Source organism: Triturus cristatus, chromosome 1_2, assembly GCF_964204655.1.
Source record: "Triturus cristatus chromosome 1_2, aTriCri1.1, whole genome shotgun sequence".
NCBI lineage: Eukaryota > Metazoa > Chordata > Amphibia > Caudata > Salamandridae > Triturus > Triturus cristatus.
The window spans coordinates 787,812,162-787,834,132 of NC_140580.1; the positions used below are offsets into that span (position 1 = coordinate 787,812,162).

General features: G+C 41.0%; 1 protein-coding gene across 1 annotated transcript in view; it reads right to left on the bottom strand.

Annotated features, from left to right (window-relative positions):
- LOC146868040 (uncharacterized) overlaps positions 1–21,971 on the bottom strand; it is a 155,858-nt gene that overhangs the window by 89,416 nt on the left and 44,471 nt on the right. Inside the window, exon 3 of the mRNA XM_085608853.1 lies at positions 5,555–6,157. Within this exon, the coding sequence (XP_085464979.1) occupies positions 5,555–6,157 (603 nt within the window). The remainder of the gene's footprint in view (positions 1–5,554; positions 6,158–21,971) is intronic.

Genomic DNA, 21,971 nt, shown 5'->3' on the forward strand with positions numbered 1-21,971 from the left:
CAAAGCAGTAAATGTCACTACATATTTACCTATTCCTTTAATTAAGCCATCTCCAAATAACAATCCTTCAGATCTTCATTAACTTCTTTTTGAGCCAAATCTCCAAACTTGGGATTGATCTTCATCAAGATCGCTTTCCTCCTCTCTTGCAGTAGTCCTGCGTTAGTGTTTCCCAACAGAACAACTGCCCTTTGGCTCCATCCCCTCAAACGTTCTAGATATACTTGGTCCTCATTTGCATAGGCGTTCTCTGCCAAATCCAGAATTCTTCCTAAAGAAACCAAAACATCCAGCAATTTGTCTTGACATATTTTAAGGGATCTTTCCAGACCCATTCTTGGGTACCTTCCAAGTCTGAACAGATAACTAATAAAGTCTAGGTCTAGAATAGGGGTAGCGCAGACCTTCTTCTCAATTCTAGGCCTCAAGCATTCGGCTCTCATGAGCCACCTCATTTCTCTGTCCAAAGGCTTTTTAATCCAATTTTTTAAAATTTCACAACGTGGTCCATAGGCCACCATTCAGAACTTCTAGGATACTTAATATTTACTGGACTCAACATATACCCACCAAAAGGATCTTTTATACTTTCACTAGATGCCTCAACCTCCATATCCTCAAACTCCTCATATCCATCACCTTCCTCTAAATCTAAAATGTATTCATCAAAATGTCCACAATCTTTCCCAGACCACAAACTTGGCATTCCTTCTTCAAAATTCTCATCATCCTGTGTGCCGCTAAGGTGAACCTCTCTTTGCGTGCCGCTAAGGACACCTTTCTTTTTTGTGCTGCCAAGGACACCTTTCTTTTTTGTGCCGCCAAGGACATCTTTCTTTTTTGTGCCACCAAGGACACCTTTCTTTGCAGTTTTTAAACTTCCAACCTTCTCTTTGTGTTCCATTTCCACCTCCTCAATGTCTCTGGTCTTCTTTGTTCTCTTCTTTCCTACCTCTGAACTCATTCCTTCACCCTCTGATAATGAATAAAATTCTTCCCCTGATTCATTACCTCTCCTTTTATTACTTTTCAAAAAATCTTCCATAGACTCTTTAACCTGTTTCTTCATTTCGAACTCAATCTTTAACAATTTCCTCATTAATACTTCCTCCTGTAATCTCCACACCTCTATTCTGCTTTCTCTCCATCTCTCTTACAATATCAACCTCTGTAGAGTCAAAATCTTGAAATTCACTGCCCACAAATAAAAAAATTCCTGTAAATAACCTACAATTTTCCAACCTCCAATCTGTAATATAATTTTGCGATTACTCAGTAAACGCCAAACAGCTGTTAATTCTAACATGCAACATCCCTAGGGAAAACGATCGTTAAACCGTTCCCTGCGCTCGTGTGTACCTCTATATGTTAAATTGAAAAATGCCCAATCCAAGATGGCTCCCTCTTCTCGCGAGATCACGCACGAAGCGACGTGCCTCTCTGTGTCTCTCACGACTCTAAACTGACTCCAATCCTCAAGCCTGAGCCTCCCGCTGTAAATAAAAGCGTTTGCGCATGCGGTACCTCACGCTTCAGCCAGTGACTACCGTTATCAACACATCAGCTGAAACGCGAGCGGATCCTTACGCATCATCTATACGCCTCGATTTATGGTAAAGACAACTTTTGAATAACACCATTACTTTACTTAATTATCTAGATAAAGCGTAAATCGATACAAGCAATTCTATGAATACAGATTAAACATCCCTCTTAAACTACTTTAAAACATTCACATACACCTTTCTTTTTGAATAGCAGACCAAAAACTAAATCAGCTCAATTTAATTAAAAAACATACAAAAAAGAGCATGCTTCCAAACATTAGAAGTTAGCTCCAACATACATCTCATCATCTTCCACAAAACACAACCTTGCAACAAAACTATCACTAGAAACGAAAAAAAGTAAGACTTATCTCTTTCAGGAGGAGCAATTAAAAGAGGAAGAATGTCGGGAGGAAGGAATATTTATGGACTTTGGTGTTCCAGATCTAGTATTTTTACTACTGTGATGTCGTTGAAGGTGCTGCAGCAGTGGTAATAAAAGATGTTATGCATAATGGTAGCTTCCGGTGTTGTAATGAAATTGTGAGTTGACTTCTATTTACAGAATCATTCCAATGCATTTGAGCTCGAAGACTGGCCTGATGTTTAGCTCGTTATATACAACTGATAAAAACTCCAGGAGTAGAGGCAATCAAGCCTTTCATCTTGTTGTAGTGAGATAGCGTGGGGAAGGCTAGTGCTGAGACTGGCAATTATTTTTGGAAATAGATCATAATATGGTTGCAGTCTTTTCAATGTCGCCACAAGAAGTGAGCCAGGGATATGGTGTAGTGTATTCCTGATGTACATGAAAATATTCCTTTGATGAGTTGCTTCTTCTTGGATGCTTGATGGATAACAGTAGTTATTTGATCTTTTGAAGCTAATTATTTCCTTACTTTCTATTGAGCCTTTGAATGGCCCAAATCCTTTGTTTTATGAGAAAGAGATTCTCGGAGAATAACTTACTATTTCACGATTTAGGCTGTTTAGTTCCTCCTTTCAAGCAGGAAGCAACTGTGAAAATTCAAAGGGCCTACATTTCTGTCTTTCTTTGCTCAATTACAGAGTATCCTGGCTTAGAAATTGCCAGAGTATCATTTTAGATGCTCATCTAGTGTGTTTTCTTATCAAACAAACAAGTTTGCTGAGCCCCCATAGAACCACTCTCAGGCCTAACAAAGCTTAGCTAATAATCAGCATAACCATTCTAAATAACCCTGTTCTTTTATAGATAGGTCTTACAATTGTAAACTCTGTATTGGCAATATGCTGTATTTGCTCTAATAAAATAGGTAAATGGTTTCCCCAGGCTAATATTTATTACAACCACAACAGTAATTCAAGTCCCTTGAAATGTGTGCTGACTATCCTCTGCTAATCCCAGACTCTGATTTTCATAGAATACCTTGGAATAAAAGCATGTCCCAACACCTGCTTCCTGTCCATATAGTGTAAGATCATCAGGCAGAGTATTAGGATAAAGATGCATATCGACATATGTTTATTTTCCTTTTTTACCTTCACTGGATGTATGGTGCTTTAGGCTCTTGTCAGTGCTTCTTGAAATACATACCCCTACATCAACGATGTGTGGTTTGTAGTGTAATATATGCCAGAAAGATTATTGAACCATTTAGTGAATTGCCACAAACGTATCATTTTGTTGGTGTCCACCACATTCACAGCGCCAACTCACATGATTCGCCCGACGGAACCCTCATTGTCAGCTCTTGGAAAATACTAATGACTAAAGGAAATCTGGCTGATTCCTCGTTGTCCTAAGTAAATGTTATGCAAAAGGAATATAGCAATGGGATGGAAGGTGTGCATTGCACCTGACCCCACAAAATGGGGTCAAGTCGTAAGGAAGTGGGGCATGAAAGCACTGAGTGATCTTCAGGCTGCTAGAGGAAGAGGTGCTAAAGGCAAACCGGTGGCTGCCTGGGAAGTTATCTTGCTGGCCTTTGAAGCTAAATCAGACGAGTTACCACCACAGGGAGATCGATAAACAAATAAGTAACATGCTGTAGGAAAATTAATGTACACAATGGGAATTAGATAGTCTGCGATATAGAAGTGGACCAAGGGGCAGCTCCTAAAGTCTGGGATGGGCCTGTCAGTTAGATTTTAAAATGCAGGTAGACATGATGCAAAGAGCACTTTACTTTTTCCACTGGATTATGCGACTGTGAGTGACTCAGAGACTGTCCTTGGGATTCGAAATGTTATCTGAAAATGTAAAATCAATAAAAAGCAATCTAATAAAAGTACATTTCAAGCATATGCATATGTGCAGGTCTCTTTTTGTCAACCAGAATCTTCTATTTATAATCACGGATACCACTTAAGTATGTTTTAGTGTCAGCCTCAACCAATATGGAAGCCAGAACTTAAAAATGAAAGCAGAATCGTACAGGAGTACGTACCAGAACAGCCAATAGCAATTAAGCTCACATTCTGTTCCTAGTTAAAGATAATACACATTTTATACCATAGCCAAGGCTTCTCCTTCATTCTTTCCAAAGGTGCATTCAGTGTTGGCCACAATCTAACCATAGACTTGTATTTGTAATGTGTTCAGTGTGAACTTAGATAGGCTTCAATAGAGAGCTGTATAGGGGTTGTTAGGAGACAATCACATCAATTAGAGCTGTGCACATTTGATTTTAACAATGCCTTTACATTTCACTTATTATCAACTGTGATACATTTTACAGATGCTTACAATAGTAGGTAAATCGAAACTACAGGAGCTCCCAAGACTCACACAATTCCCAGTCAAGTGCTGGAACCAAGTTTGAAACCAGATGCCCAGATTATGTAGCTTAGCCGCCCCCAAACACTAAATGATGCTCGCCAAACCTTGTTGAAAGGACATGGAGAATGCTGTCCTACTGCCTGATCAGAAAGTTGAAGGCAGATCTAACATGGGGTTAATTCTAACAACAGCAGCTGGTATGAGTGGTCAGATTCTGAAACAACACATGATGTGGGGAGAATCTAAATCAGCCAGATCTTATAAAGGAAGAATCTTATAAAGGAAGCAACAAAAACCTCTCAAATATAATAACCAGTAATAATTAGGCGAGGAACATGGTTAAACTTTTTTTTCTAGTCAGCCATAAAGTTAACAATGTTCCACTCGTTAGTCAATCATGTTCCGCTCAGTCACATGTACAGGCAACATCAAGGCTTATGTTAAAACTTCAAAGCATAAATGCATGCAATTTCATTTGACACAAATACTCAAATTAAGGACTTAAATCCAAGCTGGCGGCACCCGCGGAAACACTGTGTGAAGTGCTGGCATCCTGAAATCGCATTCCAGTATGCTCTAAAGTTTCAACATAAGCGGTATACCTACAATACACATGTTGGCGCCATGTGACTGAGTCGAACATCTGAAACATTTTTCTTTTTATATATGGAAAACACACAAAAACTGTCAAATATTTTAAAAATAATTTCTTGAACAATATATTACTTCTCCAGCAAGATCCACCTTGAAAATTATTTTTGAGGAGTGCCTAGAAACAAACTTGTGTGACAACTTGGTATGTGGCAACTCTCCAGTTCTCCTCAGAATCCAGATTACTGCGCTAGGCCATTGAGTGTAATCATACCTATCAACTACATTTGCTAGAATTTAATGAGATTTGAGCTACCTTATTCTTTCACTTCTGAATGCAGCGGACAGGAAAGCACCCCATGCTTCTGCTCAGTGAGCATTCAAGAGATGTATTTACATGCATATGAATAAATTGATGTTCTTGGAATCAGTAATGAGTATGAGAATGAGTGCATGTGTATTTGTGCGCATAAAGAGACAGCAAAGTTTTCTTTCATCTATTACAGGATGTATCATGTTCAGAACAGTGTGTATATATAGACACAGGAGACAAAGTACCCAAGTTATGTATTTTAGCACTTCAATCTGGCATCACATTCAAACACACATGCTGTATGCATTTTTGTTTTCAACATGTAAATATTACAGGACATACCGTTGATCATTCAGTACAATGTCCATGTCTTGCTCTCGTACAACTCTTGTGTTTGCCAGGAATTCAGAGCTGAATGCATCTTCTACATCAGGCAAATGGTCATCAACTATATAAAGCAAACGGCAGCCTACTTCCTCTGTCAAGCTTTGAAGCAGTGCTGTGCTGCCATGGCCCACAGCAAATATGGCAAGGCCAACTGTGTTTGCAGAAGAAGCACCACTGTTATACCGGCTCACAGCATTGCCAGACACAACGCTATTAGATGCTTCTGAAACTGTATGTCTTTGATTAGTCGGTTTAGGAGGAAGCTGTTGATTTCGAACTTGGTGGGAAGTGAATGCTGGTGGATGGCTGCTAGATGTAGAGGGCACTTGGTCTTCTCTGGAGGACACAGCATTGGTGGTGGAGCTAATGGCACTAGGGTGAACAGGAAGCACGGGCTGGTGGGGATATGATGGTGGCGAGGAGGTCATGTTATGGCTGGTGCTAGCAGTACTACTGCCACTACATGGATTGGATGACAGCATGTACGAAGGCTGAGAAAGCAAAGTCGATGGATCAAACTGGAATGACAGACTGTTATCAAGGTCCGAACAAGATGATCTGGGAGTAAAAAAAAAATGGAAAAGCAATCACTTAGGCTGTGACATGATGTTGTGAATCTTCAAACATTTTACAGATATCTGCATAGCAGAAGAAAGAGTTCAAGTTTCTACATTTCATAAAGCCCCATTGTCACTGGCTATAACATTTTTATCCGCAAAACAGACATTTTTAGTAAATCATTTGCCTTTAAGCGCAAACTTTTAATGAATTTCCCATCTCAGATTTTGGCATGCAATAACGGGTTAATGAAAGAAATGTGTTACTATCCTGTTCTTTCTCACTGAAACATGTAGTTATTAAAAGGTGCCTGTGTAAATTGACATTTCATTAAAAAATACAAACCATGAACAGAAAATGAATTCTAGAGACCCAGCATTTAATAACTTAAGTGTTTATCATTTTAATTTCTCCACCCAACAAAACTGTAAATAAAGGAAAATGTATTTCTATTCAATTGAAGTTAGATTTGAAAGAGCACAGTGGGGGTGTCAGGCTGAGCAGTGTATGATTTCTTTTCAAGGTTGGTGGGAAATAGACTTCACATTCTGCAAGATCGCCAGAGGGGGGCGGATAAGAAGCTGCATTGGAGACCGCAGACCTATAGTTCAAGAGATCTGCTTTTACGTGATATGGAGATGGGTCACGGAGTAGAAAGGAGGTGAATCTTCTAAGGTTGCTTGGGCAGACTGATCCTTTACTGCGGTTGGGGTGTCTAACTCTGGAGAGTGTGGTAATGGCACGTTTTCAAATCTGTAAATCTGTGATTCAGGAGTATTCTGTGTGCTCAGGGTAATGTGTATGGAGGAATGCTTGGTAAGGTTTGGGTTGGTGTGCATACTTATGATGGTTTCACAACAGCAGTCTTTGGAGGAGAATACTTGTTTGTAAAAGATGGAAAGTGTGATTTGAACAATTTGTATCATCTCAGGCAGGGGTTTCAGCCAGATCGTTTTTGGCAGTGGATAGTGAATTTGTGCTCTGGTCAGTAAAAAGTGACCTACAGGTGGTCAAATCCTTGTATGATAAATCAGTTTTTTGTGCTGTTGTTTTGGTGTAGTTGGATTAGACCAGGAGTTTGCATGACAGAAAGTGTTTGCATCAGGGAGGTGGTAGTGGCTACCAGGAGGGTTGTGGGTTTGGCCCTTCACAGTATTTCAGTCTGTGTCCGTGTAGGAGTGGCTCTGTTTCAGACTATGGCTCAGACTATGTTACGTTATAGAGCCTTATGATGCCTCCATTCACTCACAAAAGGGGATGTGGGTGATAGCAAATAAAAGAGAGAATGGAAGAACTAATAGCCTTGTAGTCCGTAGAGATGGCATGACATGACACTTAACTACCCTGTCCATAATGTGAGGACTGGCTCATGACCTTCCCATTTTGATAAAGGGGGATGTGCAACTTATATTTCTGGATATGGTGATCAGAAATAGTGTTTTTTGCAAGGGGGTTTGGTATTCTATGAGGGGAAAGAGGAAACAGTGTAGAGATGTGCTTCTTAACCTTTCGACTTCTGTGGACCCCCACCCAATCATTACTGGAACCCAAAAAACGGTAGGTCAGTTTTAAGAGAGCCCCGTTTGATTTTATGGTATCTGTCACTGATTAAAGTTTCAAGGTTGGCAATCGGGGCTTGTTGTCTTGGAGTTTGGGCTGATACGAAGTTCTCTCTGTTTTACATTTGATAGCCAGAAAAAAGATCAAGCAAAAAACGTGGAGTGTGTTGACCTTGAGAAGCAGATTCAAAAAGGTACAGCCGTAAAAGGCAACTACAGAGCATTACTCAGAAAAGAGAGAAAAAGTGGTAGTAAAATGTCACATTAGGCTAACGGTGTGCATCAGTAGGACTTTAAAGTTGGTTGACATCATAAGGTACAAAATAGCACTTGGTAGCACATGATTTAGAAAGAAAATAACATTTAGGTGCAAAATCACTGTTGGTGCATCATCAACAAGATTGTGAAAACACTTTTACGAAACACTTCCTTTCACCATTCATGCACTGCAACCGGAAGCACTCTTTAAGCAATCAGACTAAGACACCAAATAGCCAATACAAAATGATGAGACTAAAATATTCCTCTAACCTGATCCAAAATATGAGTGACAGTTTTGACAAGCAATTGTCGAGACGGGTGACCCAAGTCACCTCTCTTGATGCATGCTTTTGATGCTGATGGCATGAGCTTCGAACAGCTAAGGTTGGCTTTAGCCAGACCTAATAAATCATGAACTTTGTTTCACTTCTGTTTGACTTTCACATTTTTATGAAGTATGAAAAAGCAAATCATCAAGAGCTGTATGAACACAAGCAAAAATGAAATAACGAGTAAACAGATCGTCTAACTTCCAGATGTCAGTGACAGACAAGACGGAAGTCCTCATCCTCGGGCAATCCCCATCTGCCCGGGTAGACTCATGGTGGCCCTCGGCGCTGGGAACCGCACCAACACCCACGGACCACGCACGCAACCTGGGTTTCATCCTGGACTCCTCCCTCACGATGACCAAACAAGTCAACGCCGTCTCATCCTCATGCTTTAACATCCTGCGAATGCTTCGAAAGATCTTCTGCTGGATCCCCACAGAAACCAGAAGAACAGTCACCCAGGCCCTCGTCACCAGCCAACTGGACTACAGGAACGCCCTATACGCAGGAACCACCCCCAAACTTCAGACTCGGCTCCAGCGCAAACAAAACGCCGCCGCACGACTCATCCTCGACATCCCGCGCCACAGCCACATATCCACCCACCTGAGAAACCTCCACTGGCTCCCCGTCAACAAAAGGATCACGTTCAGACTGATCACCCACGCACACAAAGCGCTCCACAACATGGGCCCCGACTACCTCAACAGCCGACTCTCGTTCTACACCCCCACCCGCCAGCTTTGCTCCACCAGCCTCGCCCTCGTCCCACGTATTCGCAGAACCACCTCCGGAGGAAGATCATTCTCCTACCTGGCAGCAAAGACCTGGAACTCCCTCCCACTCACCTACGACTGACCCAGGACCATCTCAGCTTCAGGAAGCACCTCAAGACCTGGCTCTTCGAGCTGTAGCAGCGCCCCCCCTCCCTACCCCCTAGCGCGCCTTGGGACCCTCACGGGTGAGTAGCGCGCTCTATAAATGTGATTGATTGATCTAGGGGACCGTTCAATTTCTTTTTTTTTCAGGCTTAAAGTTTTTGGCCTGTGGTTGCAGCAAAGCTAAGTAAAATCACTGTGATGATGCCATTTATAACTGTGATGGCTCTTTAGTTATTAATTTCCATCTGCCCAAGGCGATCCCACCAAGTGTGATCACTGACAAATATCTCAGATGGTTCTATTTTAGACTGATGTTAAATTCCCTAAAGCACAAATCATCAAGGAAATTGTGTACTACTAAGAAACGTGATGTTTAGAAGATTGTCAAAAGAGAAGCACTGTCTACACCAGGAATGGATGCAATAAACTGATTTTTGTTCAGATGTTTTTTATCCCCCATAGTGCATTTAGTTTAATACTAGACACCACTGGAAATGAGATTGTCAAAACTAATGGGCAAGCATCTGAAGTATATGTTTTTGGTGCATAAAACATCATGAGAACATAGTGGGTCTGTTTGTACATCTGCTTCTCAAAAAGTGTAAAGAAATGGGCTTTTTGCATGTTTTCTTTCTCGCCCGCAGCTTTTGCCCCTATTTGGACTATCAGCTGCAGTGCAATAAGGTCTCAGTGCCACTGTTCTAACCCATTAAAAAGTGTACGTTGAATTGTCTATCTCTAATTGGCAAGGACTGACTTATTTATAAGTCCCTAGAATATGGTACCCAGGGCATGTAAGGCAGAGTGTCCACCCATGGCTGTAGCACTGCTTATGCCAACCTGTGTGTGATAATGTATAAAATGCCTCCAAGCCTGCCACTGCAGACTGGAAGGGCAGTGGTAACACTGCTGGTTCTACTTTGCCAGTTAAGCTAATGGCAAAGCCCCAACTTCCCTCAGCAACATATGTAAGTCTCCCCTGAGAAAGCCCTATTGGGCTCTATGGCAGAGAGCTGTACATTATTAATATATTTTTTAATATGTTTTAACAGCAACACTTCTACATTGCTGTTTTGCTGTGGGAGGAGTAGTAGCTCTATTGAATAACAGTGTAACTTTGGAGTGTGGCTAGGTTAGAATATGTGCAATACCATTATCATAATCAGAATGCCAGTAATATCTAACGTGTGCTTAAGGGAACAGCTAGGAGACGGCCACCCACGTATCCAAGAAATTCTCTGTGACCGAAGGTACACAAGGAATAAATGCAAAATAAGATTCCGTTCTCGAGCAAAAAACTAATTTATATCATCAAGAAGTCAGTCCAGAAAAATATCAGTCCAAATCTAGTAAGTTAGTATTCTTCTTTATTTTCTCATCACACATGGTTCATAACAGCAGATTGGCGTTGTTGGTATAGCCAAGATGTAGCCAACACGTGTTTCGTCTTGGGTGTATCGCCTAACGACTTCCTCAGGGCAAAAATGAATTCAAAAGCAAGTCCGCCACAATCCAGGCAAGGCCTGTAAGTAGTCCCATTCAGTATGGGTCTTAATAGGGCTACTATTCCAGGAACAACAGTCAGACGTATGATCAAATATCTCGAGGTTACTGGTATTCCAGTAAACGAATATGTGTATATATTGTATTTTGGAGAGTGCTCCTGTCACGATCAGGTACCGGATACCTGATCGTGATCTCGAGATATCTGATCATACGTCTGACTGTTGTTCCTGGAATACTAGTCCTATTAAGCCCCAAACCAAAGGAGTGATTCAAAAGAACAATGAATTGACCCCTTGGAACCCGCATCAGGGTCAGCACAACTGAAGTAGCCCAAGTTGGCAAGCTGTTAGCCACTACGGAAGATTTGCTAGTAGCTGCTGCTGGGCATCTCAAGAGACTGATGCTCGGCGGCCAAAAGTTGCAACAGAGTCAGCCAGACCTGGGAGTGCCGTCAAAGTCCCTTGAAGGCACACTTACCTGTTTATCAATTTTGCCCGAACCCTCAAGGGTAGATTGAGTTGTCCACTATACTTACCAGTTTTAAGCGCAGACAGTAGTCTGTTGTGGGCCACTCATTTAAGTAGTTTTTTGTTATAATTATACAATAATACATTTATGTCTGAGGCAGCGACATTGTCATACTCAGATGAGTATATTTTGAAAATAGCAGGAGGCCCTTCATTATTGGGCAACAGAGGACCAGTAACGCAACTCGCTTATAAATCAGACCTAAACCAGCTTGAGAGTCCGAAAAAGAAACTAGTTTGTACAGAACTGCATGCAAAATTTCTAACAGACTGTCTGAATGCAAACATCATTCCAACAGGTTTACAAATACGTAACATACCCACAATTTTTACTGACGACGAGGATTTTAAAATAGGTTTCAGTTTCTCAGCCTACAGATGCTCACGCACATGGATGGTGTTGAGCATAGAAACTGCCCTTAAACAACTAAAGATTCTAGCAAAAGAAATTGAAACCCTAGAAAAAAAGATACTGGGTGACTCAACCATCACAAATAGCAAATTCCTCTTAGATAAAGTCCAATAAACCATCAAGGAATTTGAGGAGTTCAATGCGCTTAAAAAAATAGAAAATTGCAGAAAGACATCAAAAGATACAACAAAGAAAAAACCTATCCTTATCTAAATAAGGATTTTTACACTCCTCAAGGTCCCAACCAATCAACAAGAAAGAGAACCACTTTCTCAGATACGAACTCAGATACAGGAAGTGACCAGTCAGTAGACACTCCCTATCGACAGTACGATCAACAGCCATCGACCTCGCGGCAGGTTTTTTTAGGCCAGGAACGCAGAGGTGACAGAGGTCATCCAAACGAGGATGGTACCGCAACCAATACACCCCAGGCATCTGCCAGACTCGCAACCAATATTACGAGTGGTAGAGCTTTAATTTGTCATCACATATTCTATCAGAACAAGAAATTGCTGTTCTTTCAGCTGGCCTGAGTTTCGTTCCCACTCACAAAAACGATTTGTTCCAAACAAAACTTTAAATGTATACATTTTTCCGTGCAGTAAGGTTAAAAAACTACTTTGCTGAAAACACTGTAACAACAACCAGTGGAGTAACAGGTTTAAAAAACCCTTCAACTTTTTATCCAGCCAATTCAATGTTAAGGAAAGAGGTAATAACATTTGAAAACGCTACATTAACAGAGATAGACAATCTCTTTAGAGGAAAGATGCACTTCAAATCCAACTTCTCTAAAGACAAACAAATAGCATTGCAAATCTTACAATCCCTCCCAAATGCCTTGATAAAACCTGCAGATAAAGGGGGAGGAATAGTACTATGGGAAAAAGAGAAATACAACCAGGAGGTTTTAAAACAACTTTCGATCACTGCCCATTATAAAAAACTTACCATATATCCGACAAACAGATTGGCCAATGAGATCCTGACACTAAGTAAATCAGGATTTGATGGAGGTTGGCTCAATGAAAAAGAGGCGGCATTCCTTATTAATAAAGCACCTACAATACCAGCTATCTATATGTTACCAAAGGTGCATAAGTTCTTTTGGAATTTATTACACTTGCCAATTTCATGACTTTTTACCTTTTCAGCCTTGAAAAAGTCACATGTACAAAAAAGTAAAAGCGACGAAACACGTGTTGGCTATGGGCTTTGTACGATGGAATTTTGGACCAGCTATGTGAAGTAGTTACTGAAAATAATGAATCATCACATGGATTAAACGAGTGAAGAATATCAAGATAAACCGGCTGTTTATTGTTGATTATTGACTTGTACTCTATCTTACAAACTCTATTGATTGAACTGTACTTGATGTATTATTGACGTCTGCTAAGGATTGTTTGTATATATCCTCTTTGATATACATTTTTTTATATGATTTGCTCAAAAATATAAGAAAGTGTATTGTTAGAAAACAGAGCGTCTAAAGAAATTAATTAGCAAGCAAATAATAAACCTTGCATTTAATTGAAATCAAGAACAACATAACTGAGTACTTTAATAAATCCCTTGAAGGCACACTTACCTGTTTATCAATTTTGCCCGAGCCCTCATGGGTAGATTGGGTTGTTCACCATACTTACCAATATACTTACCAATAAGTCCAGATTGACCACCCAATAAGGACACCAGCCCCCACCAAAATATATCGCTGGAACCATTGAGGACAGAGACCTGTTGCCCAGCCACTTCTGGGCCATCTACAGTCTCAAAGAGGACTTTGAGGGACCCCGACCTCTGTGGCCAAAGTCGCCTCACCGGACCCGTGGATCAAGGAATACCCGCAAAGGCCCCTCCCCCCTGTCGACTGCTCAGCACCCAAAGCATCCTTTAGCATCTTCATCTCCTGCATCTGCAGCATTTGGACCACTCCACTGAAGGCTATGGTGGTCCTGCTGTAAAATTTGGAAATGGACTGGAAAACGCCCTGCTGGCAAGGTAACTGTCCAAAACAACCCCATTGATCCCTCCAGACCTTCTACCTGTTGGATTTGGTTGTCCAAGCTGGGATGGAGTAACCAAACTAACTTTTACAAACTTTTCAAAAGTTCACAAACGTTGTAGTTTCCAATGCTTGTTTTGGGTTGGATTAAAAATTAAGTTTTCTTTAAAAATTGTATTACCAGAACCCTTCGGTGGATTTTGCTAATCTTGGACTCTAAAAATGAATTAAAATACAATATGTTTTTACAAATTGGTGTTGTATTTCTTTCGGGCTACGTGACTTTATTTCGTTGTTAGGTACTGTTAAATACTTTCTACTAGTTCCTTGCTGCTCGAAGCCATAGCTACCCAGGTTTGAGCTTAAGGTTGTGCAAAAGAGCCTGACTGGACCTAAGACAGTTTTTGTGAGTGTTTCCCACTTTAAGGTCCAACAGCAAAACCATATAATACACACAAATCCTCACAAAAAGGCACTGGCAAAATCAACAAGTAATGTTGGTGATGTAAGTATATGCATGTGGTTAAATCTCTAATCACTGAAGAAGCACTATCACATCTGACTTTGTTAAGGGGTTAGCACCAGTGCATGGTTATGTCATCCTAAGTGCATTTCTATACCGAATTTCCACTATTTCAATGGCCACAGAGGGCTTTCTGAATATTGGTGACCTTCATAGATGTAGGATTCTGCAAGAAGAGGCTTCAGTATTGATCGGCGATTAAACCATATGCATACGCATATATCACAAACACAAACTCGACTTGATGACTATGTCAGTGCCTTTTTGGGAAGCAAGCAAGCACACAGACCAAGTCTGTTCTAATGATATACTTCAGAAGCTTGTCCCGTAGTTTTGAAAATGTCCTTCCAGTGCTATCTAATATTACACTCAATACACTTTGAGTGATTAAAAAAACTTATGAACAAAAATCCCAGTGTTAACATCCATTCCTGGTGTAGACAATGCTTCTCTAATGACAACCTTCTAAACATCACGTTTCTTTGTTAGTAAACTAGTGAAGAAGTTCGAAGTGACACAATAATGACACTACAATGCATATTACAGGTATGAGTCTCGTTGGCACTGCTCGCAAAATTCCAGATTCAAATAATAATAATTTCCAATTATTACTACTAAGCCTTGGAAACCTCAGGTTACCACTCCTAGAAATCTATTGTTTAGTTTGTCACCTAAGAAACCCAACATAACCCTATCCATCCCAAGGTTAGCCTCCTAACTCCCATTATAAATTAAATGTGTTCTACAGCGCACTAACAACAATTTAAAAACTGAACTTTGGAGGAAATGACAAATGTGTTTGTGCACAAACAGGAACTACTGCAATATTACAAGAAAATAGAGAATCAACAACTCCAAAGACAGGTTACCAAGGTACCATGAACATCTATGTAGTGGTGAGGAAGGCAAGGGAATGTGTCCACACACAAACGCACACATGGTAAATAGTAGTAGCGACAATGAATCACAAAAGTGCAGCAATTCCAACAGCTGTCTACTAAACAAATAAATACTGTCTATTTGAAATGAATACCGTCAGCGTTCTGCCAAAGCAATAGAACACAAAGGTATTAAATTTAAGCTTGTAAAGTCCATGATTAGATTAACAAAACCAAGAGGAACCTTAAAAGGTAACTAGTGAGTTTAAAAATAGAAAGAACGAACCCTCAATTATGAAATACACCTGTTAGGTTTCGACCTGCACATAAATCATCTGCAACCCCTTATTTTATTTTATTAAGAAGGCCTCGTTCAAGGCAAACTGAGAAATGGGTTGAACTGATTAAAAACACAACTTCCAACATGGCCGCATCAAAATGAATGGCAGTGAACACGTTTAAGGTCGCGGCTTCTTTTACATGACTTAATTAAAACGTCACAAAATGCTTTTGCAAATGTTCAAAAGAAAGAATTGAGGTATCCCTCCTAACACAGTTTGTAAATAAAAGCAGTGGGGACACTGCGTACAAATTAAATATGCAGAAGAGGACATGTGAAGAGAAAGTACACGTTCACTTACACTTAACACAACCACCGAAAATGCACAATGCTGTAACTACTAAAAGAAGCGTGCGAGGAACCGAGGACACGGAGGGCACTAGGCCAAAAAAGTGAAAGTATTCCCTAGATATTGGTTTCATGGAAAACACAGTAATCAGTAAGACCACAATGAAGTAAAATGCACCACTCAATCATTACTAGAAGAAGACGGACGTTGGTTGACACAATTGTTTCAAAGTAGTGGGTTAGAGAGAAACCGATTTATACTCAAAATGCTGTGCAGAGTGACAAGAATAACACGACAGAAGCCAATCATGAGACAGAGTAAACTGACAGCTGCCAAACTGAGAGTCTCAATATGCAGCGCGATGAAAGGTCCAAGATGGAAGGTTCTCCACCTAGTGCGCTAAACAAATAGGTCATAACTAAACACCTAGTGCTTACTCTCTAGGAACGCAATCTAGGATTGGCTTAATAGGAGACAGCTGAAGAGTAAAGACAGAAAACAACTGGCAACTACCATATTAAGCTGCCCAATTTTTTATAAGATTCATCCATAATAAGTTGATAGTATGGGTACTACTTGGCCCACCTGTTCTGTACTACTCGCGAGGGCGTTACTCACTGCCCTGGACCACAGCCTTTATGCAAAGTTCGCACTCTTGAGGAGTCAGTGTTATATTCTAATGTAAAATAAGGCAACAGCAAGCTTCAGATGAGAGAGACACTTTTATTATATTTCATTGCTGGTTGAGATCAACAGATTAACAGATTAACATTTTAACGCTCCTCTTGGTATCTCCAGAACCTAACGTTCTAGGCGGTACCAAGGAGCGCAGGGAATGGGGGAGGGGGGAAGAACAAATAGGACAACAAGTGTTTAACAACAACACAATCACATTATGATATAACACATCTCCTCCCATTATGACAAAGGGCTTTATCAACCCTGAAGAAATTTCAAAGATGGGATTCTGTTTCGTGGGTCGCAAGTTACCCTTTCAGCTATGGTAGAAGCATTACTTTCTGAAGCTCCCTGACGCTGTTCCTTTGTGGACATATTATGTGAGGAAATTACAGGTCTGGCTGAACTTGGAACAGTGTCTCTTGACAGATGTAGAGGCAACTGGGAATGTAATAAATCCCTTTGCCCATACACCTGTTAAGCCATCTTTATCCTCCTGAGTGGCCAAGTCAGAATTACATTTTGACACTCTTTTGTTATTCCAGCATCTACCATCTTGGGTTATACTACACTTCCCATTGACCTTGACAACTTTCATTGGTCTATAGTATTTGTTAATTCCCTTTACTGGTCTTCTGGGAATGCGTACTCTGACTAGGTCTTACACTTGGAAGTTTACTGATGTAGACCTATGAAAAGTGTTGTACCTTGACTCAGTTCTCCTTTGGAAATTGGAAATGTTCTGTATGACAAACAATTTGTTTAGTGCAAAAATTACTGACATTCAGCAATTTGGTTTTTAACCACCATAGACAAAGATTTTAAGTTGGGCACCTTCCCTTCAACAAACAGAATAGGGATACTCCAGTGACAGAATCGGGTGAAATTCTGTATGCTGACAACCTTTTACGGATGAGCAAAACATATGGCTCTCTACTTGTAAGTGCTAGGTGAAGGCTTTCTTTCAGGTATCTATTGAAATATTCCACCTGCCCATTGCATTTGGGGATCGTATAAGGCTGTGTCAGTGTGTCTTAAATGAAGGTATTGCAGGAACTCAGTGATTTCTCTAGAACACAGTTGGAAACCATTGTCCGTGACCAAAGTTTTGAGGAACCCTTTCCTACTGAACACTTCCATTAACTCCTTCGCTACTAGGCCTTTACCCCCCCTGTGCTAAGCCTTTTTTTGGCTATTTGGGGTAGTTCGCGCTTAGGCCCCTGTAACGTTTTGACCACATAAAGTATCCATGTCAAATTTTCGCCCTTTTTTTCCAACATCATGGGGATTCAAAAGGTACCCAAGGTTTGTGGATTCCCCTGGAGGGGACCCATAAATTAGCCAAAATACAGCAATTTTTTTGGGGGGGGGGGCAATGGGAAAAAAGGGCACCAGATAAAAGCGTCTGTTGTTTTCCCTGCAAATGGTATAAAAAAAAGGGGTTGTGGTGCTGGAATCACCATCTTCCCAGCTTTCAGGGACAAGCAGACTTTTGTCAGAAAACCAAAATCTTTTACAGTTTTTGCATTCTTCTGGGACATAGCCTATTTTTGCTATTTTTTGTGCTTTCAACCTCCTTCCAGTTAATGGTAGCAATTGGTATGAAAGCAATAATGGATCCTGGAGAGCTATACATTTTTAAAAAAGTAGACAAAATTCTGAATTCAGCAAGGGGTCATTTGTGTAGATCCTTCAAGGTTTCTTCATAGAAACTAACAGTTAAATATAGGAAAAATTGAAAATTAGTTTAAAAAAAACAGCCATTTGTGTCAACGTTTTCACCTGTAACTTCTTCTATTATGACAGCAGTATGAAAGCAATATACCGTTACATTTGCTGGACCTTTCGGGTTGTGGAGATATATAGGACTTGTAGGTTCACCAAGAACCCGACGAACCCAGAGCCAATAACTGAGCAGCGTCTTGCAATGGTCTTTTATTTTGTACTGGGTATATAGCAAATATTTTGGGAAAACGTATACATGGAAAAATTGGTATGAAAGACACCTATGTATTCCTGAAATGGGAACAAAATATAGAGTTTAGAAACAGTAGATATTGGCACATTTCCGAAATCGGGAGTACCCATACTAGCATGAGAATTATAGGTCATTTTTCAAAATGACTTCTTTTTTACACATTGTCTTTCATTTAGAAGGCAGAAATGCATCGAAAGTCAATAGGTAATAACAGTTGCTCTACAATCCGGAGTTCCCCTGAGTCTCCCGATAAGAATGGCACCTCACTTGTATGGGTAGGCCTAGTGCCCGTGACAGGAAACGGACCAAAACGCAAGGTGGACACACCACATTTTCAAAGTGAAAAATTACCCTTTTTTTCCCAAGTGCCTAGCTGTAGTTTTTGAACCCAAGCTCTGCCGCACCTAGGGAAACCTAGCAAACCTATACATTTTTGAAAACTAGACATCCAGGGGATGCTAGGGAGGTATTGCTTGACGCTTTCTTACCCAGAATCCCCTGCAAACGTCACATTTAGCTGAAACAAATCACTTTTCCACACATTTTTGTGTGAAAATGTTGTGACATCACCGGGCTGACACAAATTTCCTACCACCCAGTGTTCCCCCGGGTCTCACGATAAAAATGGTGCATCACTCATGTGGGAGGCCCAAGTACCCGTGACAGGCAAGGGCCCAAAACGTTTTGAGGCGACATCAAAATTGCCTATCACAAAACAACCTGGTTTTGCAAGGGGGGTCACCTGGGTTTTTGGCCCCGTGCTCGGCGGGCAGCTAGGGAAACCTACCAAACCCACATGTTTCTGAAAACTAGACACCCGGGGGATTCCAGGGAGGTGTGGCTTGCGTGAATCCCCCAACGTTTTCTTACCCAGAATCCCCTGCAAACCTCAAATTTAGCTGAAAAAAATCACTTTTCCCACACATTTGTTTTGGGCCCTTGCCTGTTGCAGGTACTTTGGCCTCCCACACGAGTGAGGCACCATTTTTATCGGGAGACCTGGGGGACCGCTGGGTGGTAGAAAATTTGTGTTAACCCGGTGATGCCACAACATTCCCACACAAAAATGTGTGGAAACAGTCATTGTTTTCAGCTAAATTTGAGGTTTGCAGGGGATTCTGGGTAAGAAAACGTTTGAGGGATCCACGCAAGCCATACCTCCCTGGAATCCCCCGGCTGTCTAGTTTTCAGAAATGTGTGGGTTTGGTAGGGTTTCTGTTGTAATCTACAATCTAGAATGATAGGGATGTCATGGAATGGTGTGATGCAGCTGATGATGAAGGACTCATTCCAGGGACCGAAGGGAAGCGAAGCTGGAAGAGCGATAGTTGGTGCTGTACACTTGAACTCATTTCTGCCAATAAACATCCTTCTACTACCATCCTGGCGGAAAGACTATTCTTTACACTGGCGACGAGTTGTTTATGCCTGATTGGGGACAGGCAACACAGAAGAGCCCCAATTCCCCTGTTTTGGATATATTTGGACTTTTTGAAACCCGGACCTCGGACCTCGGACCTCGGATCGGACTTTGGACTGTAAACATGAGTCACGATGTTTAAAGCGAAGACTGAGTGAGTTTACTTCAATACTATTTGAATTTCATAAACTTTTGACAAAACAATTCAAATTTGATCGTTACCGTTTTCGCGAGGCCTCACGAACCTTCTAAGATCGTCTGCATCGTCGCTGCGCATGCACTGGAACTTTGAAGCGCACGCACAGGAACTTCAAGAGTATCTATGGAATGTTGCCTGCGCAAGTCTCTATGATCGCGTACATCGTCACTGGAACGCATTGACACACGCTCATACGCATCGCGTCACGGCAGCCATTTTGTTGCTATAGCAACGATAATACGAAGCACAATACGAACGAGTGCTGTTTTCTTCACGTAATAAACTTTATTGACTATTCACACGCAACGAAGTAACATAATTGGATGCTGCCTAAGGATTCACAAGTTAATAAGGTGAATGTGTTTAGAGTTATGTGTCAAACTTTGTGTTGTAATAAGAAGTGCCTTTTGGAACCTCATTCTAACAACTAGTCTGAGCAAGACTGTTAGAGGAATTCTTCATAGTTCAGGGTGTGATTATATATGTGGTCAGAAAAGGATTTTTAGTGAACAAGATAATTTCAACAAATAAGTTCAATTAAGCGCTGTGAGATGGCGCTAGCTTCAGCTTCAAGCATGTCACAACCACCACCTTTTCTCTCAGAAGGAGGAGATCCGATATTACCATGGAAAAGATGGAAAAATGTATTTGACTCATATATAGTGGCCATTGGGGGTGAGAAGTTTTCAGCTTTTAGGAAACAAGCCATCCTTCTTCACAACCTGGGAGTTGAAGGAAGGAATACTTATGACAGTATGGATTTAATTCCGATAGGTGAGGGTGACGGATCTCCTAGTGATGTATATGAAATGTCTCTAACAATGCTAGAAAAATACTTTGGTCCCCGTTTCAATGTAGTGTTAGAGAGACATAATTTTTTTTACTAGAGTACAAGGTCCTGTGGAACGTGTTGGGAGTTACGTTGCTGCGCTAAAAACTCTCGCCCGCACGTGTGAGTTTGGTGACCTTTCAGATTCATTGGTGAGAGACCAGTTAGTAAGGTGCACGAACAGTGTTCGCGTTCAAGAAAAGCTTCTTTCTAAAAATCCCTCTTTGATTGAAGCTGTGGCTATTGTGGAAGGAATGGAGAACACCAGCAAATGGGTGAAAGAGATTAGAAAGAACAAAGAGGATAAAGATAAGAAACCCAATGATGTTCATGCTATAGAAGAAGATGAAGGTTTAGAAGACTGTAGCACCCTAGCAAAGATTTCTCTTTCGGCCAGTAGCAAGACGCCCGTTGGAAAGGACACTCGTGGGCGTGCACCTTTTAAGAGTACTCACAACAAAGCAGAGCGTGACAATCCTCCTGAAGGAAGGGGTAATGCTGGTGATAAAAATAGTTCGTCTAATCTCAAACCCAAATGCATGAGATGCGGCAGTTTTTCACATTTTTCAAATTATCCGCATTGTTTTGCTAAGGAGGCTATGTGCAACAAGTGTGGGATTAAGGGGCACTACGCTAGAGCGTGCAAAGGTTTAGACAAAAATCGCTCCACCCAGAAGAATGTTGAAGTTGTGCGTACTGTTCATTTGAGTGTTAAGGTTGACAGTATGAAAATCGATGCTGATAGAGTGATTCGGACAAACTCCTGATGGTGGTGAGGTTGAAAGTGTTTTTTGGGTTGCTGAATCTGCTTTTACATCTAATGAGTGGTTGGAGGGTGTAAATCGTGATAAAGATTTTTGTGCTCTCAAAGGGTGGATAAATCATGGGTGGCCTGATTATAAAAGTATAGATCATGACTTGAAACCTTTTTGGAGTGTGAGAGAGGAGTTGTCCTTTTGTTCTGATAATCTTTTGAGAGGAGATAGAGTGATTCCTCCCAGTATTTTTAGGGACAGAATAATCAACCTTGCCCATGATGGGCATTTGGGAAGAAGTCTGACAAAAGCTCGGTGAGAGAGAAATATTGGTGGCCTGGCATGGATCGCATGGTCGAGGCTGTGGTGAGGGATTGTCAGTCTTGTGCTAATAATGATAAATCTCACATCCCCAGAAAGGCTCCACTGTCTCCTG